This window comes from Phocoena sinus, chromosome 1 (assembly GCF_008692025.1).
Source record: "Phocoena sinus isolate mPhoSin1 chromosome 1, mPhoSin1.pri, whole genome shotgun sequence".
Classification (NCBI taxonomy): domain Eukaryota; kingdom Metazoa; phylum Chordata; class Mammalia; order Artiodactyla; family Phocoenidae; genus Phocoena; species Phocoena sinus.
In genome coordinates, this window is record NC_045763.1 from 1,238,247 (window position 1) to 1,249,337 (window position 11,091).

The 11,091-nt window shown below is 57.9% G+C and overlaps 1 protein-coding gene across 2 annotated transcripts; it reads left to right on the forward strand.

Moving 5' to 3' along the window:
* Positions 1–163: 163 nt before the first annotated feature.
* Positions 164–10,963, forward strand: RER1 (retention in endoplasmic reticulum sorting receptor 1). Of its 2 annotated transcripts, none has more exons than XM_032639719.1 (7): positions 164–318; positions 3,812–3,893; positions 4,927–5,031; positions 6,806–6,905; positions 8,181–8,259; positions 9,426–9,561; positions 10,128–10,963. In XM_032639719.1, exons 2-7 carry the CDS (start codon positions 3,813–3,815, stop codon positions 10,215–10,217), a joined length of 591 nt encoding a protein of 196 aa, XP_032495610.1. In that variant the 5' UTR covers positions 164–318; position 3,812; the 3' UTR covers positions 10,218–10,963. The 2 variants fall into 2 exon arrangements, with proteins under 2 accessions (XP_032495610.1, XP_032495619.1); XM_032639728.1 differs by lacking the exon at positions 164–318 and adding an exon at positions 1,617–1,939 and having other exon boundaries at positions 10,128–10,752.
* The last annotated feature ends 128 nt before the right edge of the window (positions 10,964–11,091 follow it).

Genomic DNA, 11,091 nt, shown 5'->3' on the forward strand with positions numbered 1-11,091 from the left:
CGGAGCTGTCTGGGCCCGGAGCCAGAGGACGCGACTGCGCTTGCGCAACGCGGCGAATTTCCGCCGCTTACGTCCCTTCCGCCGACGCGACCGCCCCGCCAACGGCCTGGGCGCCCGCACCGGAAGCGGAAATGGTTGGAGGCTCTCGGCCCCGCCCCGGAGGCCATCTTGAAGGCCCGGGAGGCGGTGCCGCTCAGGACGGAGCGGAAGTGCTCGGCTGCGTCTTCCCGGACCGAGCGAAGCGCCGGCCAGGCAGCCACTCGCGTCCTCCTTCCCGCGGCCCTCGGGAGACCGCGCTCGGCCGCAGTGGACCGCGAGGTGCCGGCGGGTGGGGTGGGGCGGGGCGGGGGCGGGGCGGGGGCCGGGGTCTTGGGGGCCGCGCGCGGGGCCGGGGCCGAATGGGGCCCCTGGGGTCGCCGCGATGACCGGCTCCCGCCCCCCGCTGGCGCGTCCTGGAAGGGGCCCGTGGGGCCTCGGTGCCCTCGCCGACCCAGGGCGGCCTGCGGGATTTGGGTAGGAAGCGTCGCGGTGGACTTGGGTGTCTTGAGGTCAGGTCCTGGCCATTCTGCGAACCGAGAATTCCGAGCGCTCGGGCCGAGCCGCCCGACGGCGCCCCGCGTGCTGGGCCCAGAGCTTCCTCCGGAAACTTGCCCTGGGCATCTGGGCTTGGGAGCGTCCCGGGGCGCCTGCTGCTCGGTCGGGTGGGTCTCACTTTAGAGGATGTGTAAGGCGGACCCCCCGAGGCCCCCGGTTGTGGTGGTGCAGGTACGGTGTGGTCAGGGCCCGGTGGAGACGGGAAGGTGGTCACGCCCAGGGGAGGGAGCAGCCGGCGGCGGGGCTTGGCCGAGCGCTCGAGTGGATGGGGTCTGGAAGGGCATTTCAGCGGAGGGAACAGCATCAGACGGCAAAAGTGTGGAAAATTACCACGCTGGGGACCCAGGAGGAATGGGGAGGGGGATGAACGGAGAGGCAGTGGGAGCCAAATTGTGGGTGACCCGTGCGCCAGGCGGGACTGTCCTCTGTGTAACGGGGGCCATCTGAGGAGGGAGGTCCACTCCACAGACAAGTGCAGTGATGACTCTGGAACTCTGTACGCAAATCTCCAGACGTGATACTCCTGGTCTCTGCTTGGAATGGTTTTGTCTTACTTTTGCCTGTGTTTTCTTGAGGCTGAGCCTGAAGCAGTGATATCCAACAGAGAACGTACCCACTGCGAGCTCTGTGCCGGGCCCTGTGGGCCGTGGGACTGGCAGTGGACAGACAAGGCTTCCCCCTCAAGAAGCTTGCGTTGTAGTAGGAGGCAATAGAGAGAGAAAGCGGAAAGCAATCAGAAACGATTCCCACACAGAATAAAACAGGGTGACAGGATGGGAGGGACCGGCACCTGTTGGACAGTCACAGGGGGCCTCTCTCGAGGTGGCGGCCTTGGAACAGCAGAGGGGAGAGGACCGCAGACACCCAGCCGTGTGAGGGTTGCCCCGATCGGGAACAGGTGTGACTCGTGTCTGAGGGAGACCCACTCGCTCCCTCCCTCCCTCGGTCGCCCTACGGGCCGGGCCTGCTGCTGATGCTAACACGGCTGGCCGCTCACTCCCACAGAGGCCCGGGAGGGGCCTACGGTGCTTTACAAATCGGAGTGGGGCCGGCCGAGGTGGCCTGCGGGTCACGCCATAGACGGGCCGTTTGACTCCAAAGTTCACGTTCTAAACGTCGCTGTACGCAAGCTCAGCCATGGTGTGGAGCCGTGCGTTACCGCGTATGTCGTTTGCCAGGTGATCTGAAATTGGCTGTTTTGTTTTGGGAAGATTTTGCACACGCTCGGTTGAAAGAATGAGACTTAGAAGCAGTCATTTCTACTTACGGCACGTACTTTAAAGGAATACCCAGGTTTTTCTGATGTTCACCTTAATGCCTCAGCTCAAGTAGAAGCGTTTTAAAGGTAAACACTTTGGTCATAAAAACGTAAAATAAGGGGTAATTTGTATGGAACCGAAGGATAAATGATGTTACTGATGTAGCTTTGTGCTGGCCTGGCTTTGGCCTAAAGAGGGTGGCTGGCTGTCCTAGGTAACATGTTCTAATGTAGCCCCTTTTAAAAAATGGAATTTTTCCCAGTTGAACGTAAAGACAAACCTTCTCAAAAGACAGGACTAGGAGTTTGCCTGTTCAGTTCAGCCTCGGCTCCCCTGAGAGCAAAGGGCATTTCTTAGTCTCCTCCGTGGTACTCCTGGCACTCCTGCACCCGCTGGCCTAGCTGGCCGCCTCCACACGGTGGCTCCAGGAAATGGTGTCATTGAATGACAGACTTTCAGCACAGATGTGATGACGTGTGTGGTGGGACTGCTCAGGTTATTTTAATACCTGAGTTGTACAGTTGACCCTTGAATAACACAGGTTTGGACTGCATGGGTCCACTCACGTGTAGATTGTTTTCACGAGAAAAGTACTGCGGTACCGCACAGTCCGTGGTTGGCTGAACTGCGGATCCAGAGGCCGACTGTAAAGTTATACTCGGCTTGTCGACTGCTGGGGGCCGGCGCCCCTAACTCTGCATTCTTCGAGGGTCAGCTGTAACGGGCACGTTGTTCCACTTGGGACCCGGGATCGCATCGTGAGCCTGCGGACTTGCTCAGTGCACGTGGCGAGGACGTGTCGGCGGGCGTGGGTTCAGGCCCCAGCCCCGCTGTGCGCAGGCTGGGCGTTGGGGCAGCTCGGGCCGTCAGGAGCCGTGGTTTTCTGTCTGAATGGGAAGGGCCGTTGTGCCAGCAGGTGCCATCTCCCCAGTGAGGAAACTGAGCCCGCACAGCCATGCCACTCAGGGGCCCTGGAAACAGACTCCGAGCTGGAGTCCACTTCTGGTCCCCAGCCCTGCCGTGGTGCCAGATCGGGAAGGAGCTGCCCGCAAGTTTGCGGGCAGGGAGAGCTTTGCCCCGGCGTCTTCACCAGCTTCAGGCTGGCAGGGCCCTCCATCCTCTGCATCCTCTGGTCCCGAGGTTCAGGCGGGGGTGTGTTGGGCTGCAGGAGCTGACGTCAGAGCTACTCTTAACTTTGAGAAGTGGCTGAAGCTATTTGGGGCTTGATCCTCTGTTGTGGAATAGGGGTGACGATGCCCTTGGCTTCCCTTAGTGACCTGGGTTCTCACAGGCTAGATGCGCATGGAATCGCAGGGCATGTTGAAATGGTCAGGAGCAGATAGGATTACCTCCACGCACAGATAAGGAACTGGGACGCAGACGGATGATCACCTGAGGATCCTGGTCATGGAGTGGGGATCGGGTCTGGGAGGACCTGGAGATGCACAGCTGGCACCGTGGGCAGTGGCCTGGACAGAGGCCAGGGCGGGGCCTAGAGAAGTGGGGGCACCGAGGGGAGCCTGAGGAGTGGCAGGAGGAGGTGCTGGAGGCCGGCGAGCCCCGGGGAGGCTTGGGCGCGGTGGCCCGTGCTGTGGACCGGCCCCGGGAGGTGGACACAGAAATGGGGCCAGAGGACTTGGCCGTCAGCGAGGGCGGCTCCTGGGGACCTGCTGGAGGAGAGTGAGCCAGGTGACATTAGCAGGAACGAAAGTCCACCCGGTGCTGCTGCTTTGCATGTCACATGCCTTCCTGGCTGTCCACCAAAGCGTGTCGCTGGCTGGTTTCTTTTTTCTGGGTGACTGGTGGTAAAGACACACAGAAGGAAGCCACGGCGTGGATGAAACAGTGAATGCTGAGGAAACCTGCTTGACGGTGTTGATGAAGATAGGGCAAAATGATCCAGTCCTCGAGTACTTTTTACTTAATTTAAAAGTATGTTGTATTTTTCTTGTATACAGCATGTCAGAAGGTGACAGTGTGGGAGATTCCGTCCACGGGAAACCTTCTGTGGTGTACAGATTCTTCACAAGACTTGGACAGGTTGGTTTTCAGGTCACTGAGTGCGGAAACATTTAAATGAGACTTGACCCTGGGACGTTTCCCTGGGGCGTAAGTGTGCTGGCAGACCCCGCAGGGTGGGCGGCCCCTCCCTGGGTCTCTCGTTCACCCTCTTCACCCTCTCAGAAGCTTTTCCCATTGCCGTGAGGGTGCTGGGTCTCCTGAGGTTCAGGCCATGTACTTGTCTTCTGTGTTTTTTTCCAACAACCATTCTTAGCTCCTGGGCGGGATGGACCTGGCGGCCCCTGCTCTGCCCTTGCTGTACCCTCGTCCGGACACCCATGTCTTCGGCCCCTCTGGCCCTGGCCCAGGCTTGCGCTCCGTGGCGGGAATACCCCTTGGGGCTGCAGCGAGGCCTATGAGTTCTGGAGGAAGGAGTCTAACTCAGCGAAGAATCGCACAGTTTGGTTCAAAACTAAAACTGTAATTGATTTTTTAAATTAAAAACTAGCATCTGGAGAAGTTCCTAATTATTGAAGCAGGTGCTGGCACGTGGAGGCTCATTCTCACGAATGGTTGAAATTTTTCATCATTAAAGTCTCAAAGTTAAATTTAGACTACACACGTGTATATTAATTACACACACACATACACGTGTACGTAGGCACACGTGTGCACACATGTGAATCTAAGGATTAAGGCAGTCAGCTCTGCGGCTCCTGGGCGGGCTGGGACCGGCTCCGGGGGAGGCGGGCTTTGGGACGGGACCTCGGGTGGAGTCCCACATGCAGGGTGGTGACATTCTCCTTTCTCTGTCCCATCCTCTCTGGGGTTTAAGTTCAGTCTCCCCACGATGGCCCCTTGGGCCGATGCTGTAGGAGTACTTGCTGCAAGAGGTGGTTCTGTAGTATTTTTGCTTAAGGGGTGGACTTGCCTCAGGAAACACTGCAAATGTTGGATTAATTGTAGTCACCGCTTAGTGCCATTGACTTAAAATCTGAGGCAGATGCTGGCGAGAAGTGCGCCCTGCAGAAGGAACTGCAGGGTCTCTGTAACGTGGGCACTCTCTTTCCAGATCTATCAGTCCTGGCTCGACAAGTCTACGCCATACACGGCTGTGCGATGGGTGGTGACGCTGGGCCTGAGCTTCGTCTACATGATCCGAGTTTACCTGCTGCAGGTCGGTGGGGGGTGGCGGTGACTGCACTGTGGTGTTGGCTGGGGTGTTGTTTTTCCTTCTGTCTCTGGATTAGGTGGGTTTATGGTGAAGGAAAGGGTCTCTAAAGATAATTTTACAGCTAAGCACCAAGTATAAGAAAGACTTCAGTGACTGTCTTTAAATGTTTTCATCCCGTTCTAAGTTCCTTGTGTTCTGTTGCTGGACTTCCCAGGACAGTCTTGGTGTCAGCCGGGCCTGGTGAGGTGACAGCGCTCGCCAGTGTCCTGGTCTGCACAGGGGACCCTCTGGCGCTCCTGGACCCTGCCTCGGGCGGGACTTACGGGGGCTGGGGACTCTAGGGACAAAATCACCCGCACTGGCCACCCCATTCCCTGGGTGCCGTGAGCTGTGCTGGTGTCCGAGGAGGGCCGGGTGGGGTGACCGAGGGCGGCACGGCTCCTCCAGGCGACGGACGCCCTCCCCGCACCGTTGGTGAGTGCCAGGCTCCTGGACGGGAGGGCTCTGTAGACCCTGAGAGGAGGGCAGCTCATGCTCCCTTGTGTCCAGAGGAAGGAGGCTGAGGCTTTTTCTCCCCCTCCTTGAAAGCAAACACCCTCCTTCCAGGTATTTCCCAAGGTTTAGGAGTGTGTGCGCAGATGGGTACTTCACCTACTGGGTGCTGTGCTGCGTCCAGTGCTCTGGGGAATTCTCACCTAAGCTGAGCATAGAGACCTGACCTTGGATGGTATTGTGTCTGTGTTCCTACAAGGAAGCCTAGCCCTGGCTCGGCGCGAAGGCGGTGGGGCCCCGGTCCGGCCCTGCAGCAGGGTGCGGTCTGTATTGGGTGTCTATAACTGATGTTCAGTTTGCTGTGATCGGGTCTAGATTTTTTTAAGAACCTGGACCTTGGTCCATTCTCAGTGGAATGAATGACCTAGAAACCTTGACTTGGGGGATTTGGGCGGGGGCGGGTGCATCTCGTACGGGTTGGTTCTCCTGTGCTCCGAGCTGAGTCTCTACCCGACTTGGCGTCCCTTCAGATTCAGCCTGCCACGAGGAGCTGTGTGTTAACTCCTCCCTGTGCAGAGTTAACTCAGCTGTTAACTCTGCACGTTTAGGTCTTTGTTGTTTGACTTGAAAACGTTTCGAGGTGGAAAGGGCTCATCTCGTTTGTGTGGAAATGTTCAGGCTTTTACAGTTGCTCCTGCAGTGCAGCTGTGGTTCTGATCGGATGAAGTCTGTCCTCTAAGAGCGAGTCATGTGGCACGTGTGCCCCTTTCTCTGTGCCGCCTGAGGGGGGTTTGGCTCCACGACACTTTGCTGACTTGTGCTTGGTTTACTGATTTTCCGGCTCTGGGTTTCTTCTGGGCAAACGTTATGAACATTCCTGACACAGTGTGCGGTGGTGTGAACCGCCCGCCGGAAGGAGCCCGAGCCCCAGTGTCTCAGGCTGGTCCGGAGCCTGCGTCTGGGTCAGGCGCCGCTGGCCGAGGGCAGGGCTTGTGACGCGGGTGTGCAGGTCGGGTGTGAGGCTTTGTGAAGCACCCCCGTTTCTGCTGCCTTCCGGGGGGCTGGTGGCTTTACGTTCTGGGTGCACCTAACTGGACCCTTGAAAACGTTTGCCGTGTGGACCTTGGCTTATCCACTCTCAAGACCCACGGTGCAGTTTAAGATAAACTGTCAGCATGGTTGCTCACTGCACTTCGGTCACTTGTTATGACTCCATGTCCTGGTTCAGTCCAGACAGGGAATGGGTTCAGGGTGGCCTCACTGACCGTTTCTCCTTCTCTTCCAGGGTTGGTACATCGTGACCTACGCCTTGGGAATCTACCATCTAAATCTCTTCATAGCTTTCCTTTCTCCAAAAGTGGATCCTTCCTTAATGGAAGATTCAGGTAGAGTAGAGACTGTCCACTTTGCTCTGTTTGGGGAGAGTTGTGGGCTTTCTGTACTTCCCAGGATTGCTCCATTTTCTCTGGAAACATTTGAAATCTAAATTTTGGGGACTGTTCTCTGGGTGCTTAAAATGTACCTGCAAGTTCAGTGATCCTGGCAAGTTTGTGGAACGACTTGCTAAGCCCTCGTGACAGTCACAGGAGGCAGGCGCTCCTGTCACCCCCATGTGGTAGAGGGGGAAAGTGAGCCGTCAGGCTGTGGAACCTGCTGAGGTCCCGCGGTGTGGGGAGCCAGGGCCTGCTTCCTGGGTAGCTGGCCCGTCCATGTCCCCTCCACGCTTGCCTGTTAGGCCCCTTTCTCACAAAAGCAAGCTTCCACGGCGGCTCCACATGGCTGACTGAGGCCACTGGCCCCCCAGTGTCCCCTGAGGACGATGGGTTGAAAGGTTCGTGGCTCTGGCTGCTCCTGGCGTACCTGGGCCAGGTGGGGGCCTTGGCACACACCTGCTGGGCCAGCTGGGGGCGGGGATGGCTCACGACCGGATGCTGAGGCCTCCATTCCGGCACGTCGCAGCCACTGTTGGGAAAACCCGACGCAGCTCCTGTGGAGCCCATGGAGTCAGAGGCACAGTCGTTAACGGCAGAGGCACACTTTACGCAGCCTGTTCACATCACGATCGGAGCCTGTGTATTTTTTTCTGTGGAGTATTTGATGAAAATAGCAAAGGAAACAACCCTTTCATTTGGTGCTGCATTGGGGGGATTAGGAAACAAGAGGCCCTTTCAGTAGGCCTCAGTTTCTCCATCTGTTAACTGGGGAGGGCACCTTCCCACGTGGGGTGGGAGGCGGCTTGGGGGCCTCAGCCCGAGGCCCGGCTCGCGGCTCACTGCAGAGGGTGGCCGTCCTGAGCCCAGCGCCCCTGAGAGTGGATGCACAGCTCCCGCCTGTGTGCTCTCGTGGGCTGTTGACTTTCATCCTCCCTGTACCTCGTGTTGTATAGTTGACACGTTCCTGAAAATCAGCGTGTGGTTGAATTTTTATGTGATCACTTAAACTGGTCTTAAAAAGAAATTCTAATACAGATTTTCTAAAGCAGTGAATCGGTTTCTAAATCAACTGAAGGTCCCCATTTTATGTCCGGTTAAAGGATGTAAATCTGTTTGTCACGTATCAGGCCTGCTGGTTCACAAGCTCTAGGGAACCTTAAAAGGGCAGCTGTGGAAACGACAAGGTACACTGTGTGCCTCACCTCTGGGTGACATTCTGCCTTTCAGATGATGGCCCCTCGTTACCAACCAAACAGAATGAGGAGTTCCGGCCCTTCATTCGAAGGCTCCCAGAGTTTAAGTTTTGGTGAGTCACTTCCTAACGGTGGTTGCGAAGGACGCTCGTCCCCACGCATGGCCGTGAGACGGGGGCAGGTGCTTCGGTCCCAGCGAGCCAGCAGCTTAGACTCCTTGGAGAAACGCCAGTTCTGTTGTGTTTCCTCGTTTTGAACGTTGACTCACCCAGAACGTGAAGCGTGCCCGCTGGGCGTGGAGGGGGGTAACGGGGCCTTGTAGTGCCCACCCCCCTCCCAAGGTAACACTGCTGCACCTCGATGCCGCAGAAAAGAGGCTGCTTCTGGGGAGGCGGGTCCCGGGTATGTGGCACACTTGGCCTCGGGGGGACGCTGCTTTGCGCACGGCGCCCCCCCGGTGGCCCGAAGGGAGCCCAGCTCTCTCCCCACTCGGTCCTCAGGGTGGCCTGGGCGTCCCCAGGCCTCCTGGAGGCGGTCACGTGTGTGTGATGCTGTGACAAGTACGAATGTGACAGGAGGATGGAGGTGACCCCCTAGTGTGTGTGTGTTGCGGGAGGGGCTGGTCTGTGAACGTGTCTGTCCTGTGTTGTCACAAAAGTGAAGGCAAAGAGCTGCTGCCCTTCAGCCTGTCCTCCTGGTGCAGGGGTGGCCGTGCAGGTGCTCGGTGAGTCCCTGTGGGATGAGTGTAATCGCTGGGCCCGGGGCTGCCGGGGGAGGGTGGGCAGCGGGCAAGGCCGGGTCCTGCCCGCCTTCTGAGGTGGCCTTTGTTCTCTAGGAAAGGGAGACCAAGGGGGATTTTAAGGAGGGCTGTGACCCTGATGGGTTGGGCCCTAAGCCGGAGGGAGGGTGGCCCTGAGGCCTGACTCCACCTGCTTCTCCTGGGGACACTGCTCGGCCACTGGGGGATGGCCTGCTGGGCGTGTGTGGGACTCAAGCCTTGAGGCTCGGGACTGGATTTCTAGACGTGGGCCCCAGCAGCACATGGGGGGCATCTGCATCCCCCAGCTGCTGGCCTGGGCAGTGCCGGGGCCCCCACTGCTGTTTTACACTTCTGTAATTTCAGAAAACTTCGAGTGTCCAAGGGACTAAGAACGCTGTGTCCGTGGTCCCACGTAGTACGTCAGACATGCCACACGCAGCGCCCACCCCGCTCCGCAAGTGGAGACCCACACCCTCCTCGGGGCCTCCGTCCAGCACTGACCTTCTCTCCTTCCGGTAGGCACGCAGCGACCAAGGGCATCCTGGTGGCGATGGTCTGCACCTTCTTTGAGGCGTTCAACGTCCCGGTGTTCTGGCCCATCCTGGTCATGTACTTCATCATGCTTTTCTGTATCACGATGAAGAGGCAAATAAAGGTAAAAACCCAGATGATTCTGCACCGTGAGACAGTGCCACCCAGTACTGGTAGCTTTGGGAGAGCTGGCTCGGGCCCGAGACACGGGAGGGCCGTGTGGACCCTGCTCTCCCTGCAGGTCTGATGGGTGTGGTGCCCGCTCCCCGCCAGTACAGCACAGCCAGTTAACACCCTCAGGTCTGGCACATCATACTGTGGGACAGTCAGGGCCCAGGACCTCCTGGATGGTGTGTTCTGCCAACATCACCCTAGAATGGGCCTTGCCAGACAGGGTGGTGCGGCTTCATCCTGGCCTCCACACCCCCCCAACCACCTGGGCCCGGGTGCCACCTATCCCACGTCCCCAGCTCAGTAGCGCTAGCCTGTCTGGCACACAGGGCATCATGAAGCCCATCCCACACCCTCAGGGTTTCCAGCAGCTCGGCCGGCTCCGCTGGGCAGTGGGGGGACGGGGGCGTCTGCCGGAGCTCTGGCTCCACGCCCGGTATGTGGAGAAGCTGGGGCTCAGAGTTGGAGGGAAGGTGGGTCACGGGGAAGCCGTGCTGAGACGCGTCTGCCTGTCCCCAGCACATGATCAAGTACCGGTACATCCCGTTCACGCACGGCAAGAGGACGTACAAGGGGAAGGAGGACGTGGGCAAGACGTTCGCCAGCTAGACGCGGCCGCCCTCCGCGGGCCCTGGACGGCCGCAAGTTGCTGTGACGCCGTCTTCTTTCCTCACATAAAGTAGTTGATTACAAGGGAGTTATTTTCTTTTTAAAAAGGAGCTTCAATTATTTGTAACCGAAATATCAGGTTCTTGAAGAAACTGGCATTTAAACCGAATCGCGTTGATTTATTTTCCAGTGCCGGTCAGGCGTCCAGATGCTGGCCTTGCAGAGGGCAGGCCGGGTGGACAGCCGTGTGGGCTGGGGGGCGGGGGCGGGGGGCCGGGCCCGCGGAAGGAGCCAGGACGCCAGCTGCTGCCTCCCAGGACGCTCACCGTGGCCCCGGAGGACGCTCGCCTGTCCGTCCGGCGCGTGGAGGAGATTCTGCAGCAACTCTGGGCTCTAATGCCGGTTTCCGAATTTCATCTCGCTAGAGATGTGTTGAGTTGGCCTCTATCATGATGACTCAAAACTTCGTTCTTAACTACCATGATTGCTTCTGAGGGCCTGGAATTATAAATATATATATTTTAATTGTTTGAGATTATTTTGACACATTTCTTTGATACGTGAAGGGTTGTTTTAACTTAAACGTGTTCTCATGCAGCAGCCCCTTTTCAGAAACACCTGGCAGGAGCAGCCAGTTCTGTGGCTTTTAACACATGGCTTCCCACTTTCTACAGGGAAACAGCTCTGACCTGCATGTCAACTTTTTTGATGTGATAAAAACCAATACTCGTAAACATTTTACCGAGTGACTTTTTAATTCCAACTTCATTAAAGACAACGTCGCTGCTCTCCTGTAGTCTTCATCTAACCCGCTACGCCTCTGGCACTGTGAGGGCCTGGCGGGGGAGTGCGGCCTCCCTGGAGGGCGGGCCGT

What these genes read in the sequence shown, in the direction of transcription:
- RER1 (XM_032639719.1), top strand. Translation starts at nt 3,813, where the DNA reads ATGTCAGAAGGTGACAGTGTGGGAGATTCCGTCCACGGGAAACCTTCT. An exon ending in TCCGAGTTTACCTGCTGCAG is followed by an intron (nt 5,032 to 6,805) that starts GTCGGTGGGGGG and finishes CTTCTCTTCCAG; the next exon opens with GGTTGGTACATCGTGACCTA. An exon ending in TTCCTTAATGGAAGATTCAG is followed by an intron (nt 6,906 to 8,180) that starts GTAGAGTAGAGA and finishes TCTGCCTTTCAG; the next exon opens with ATGATGGCCCCTCGTTACCA.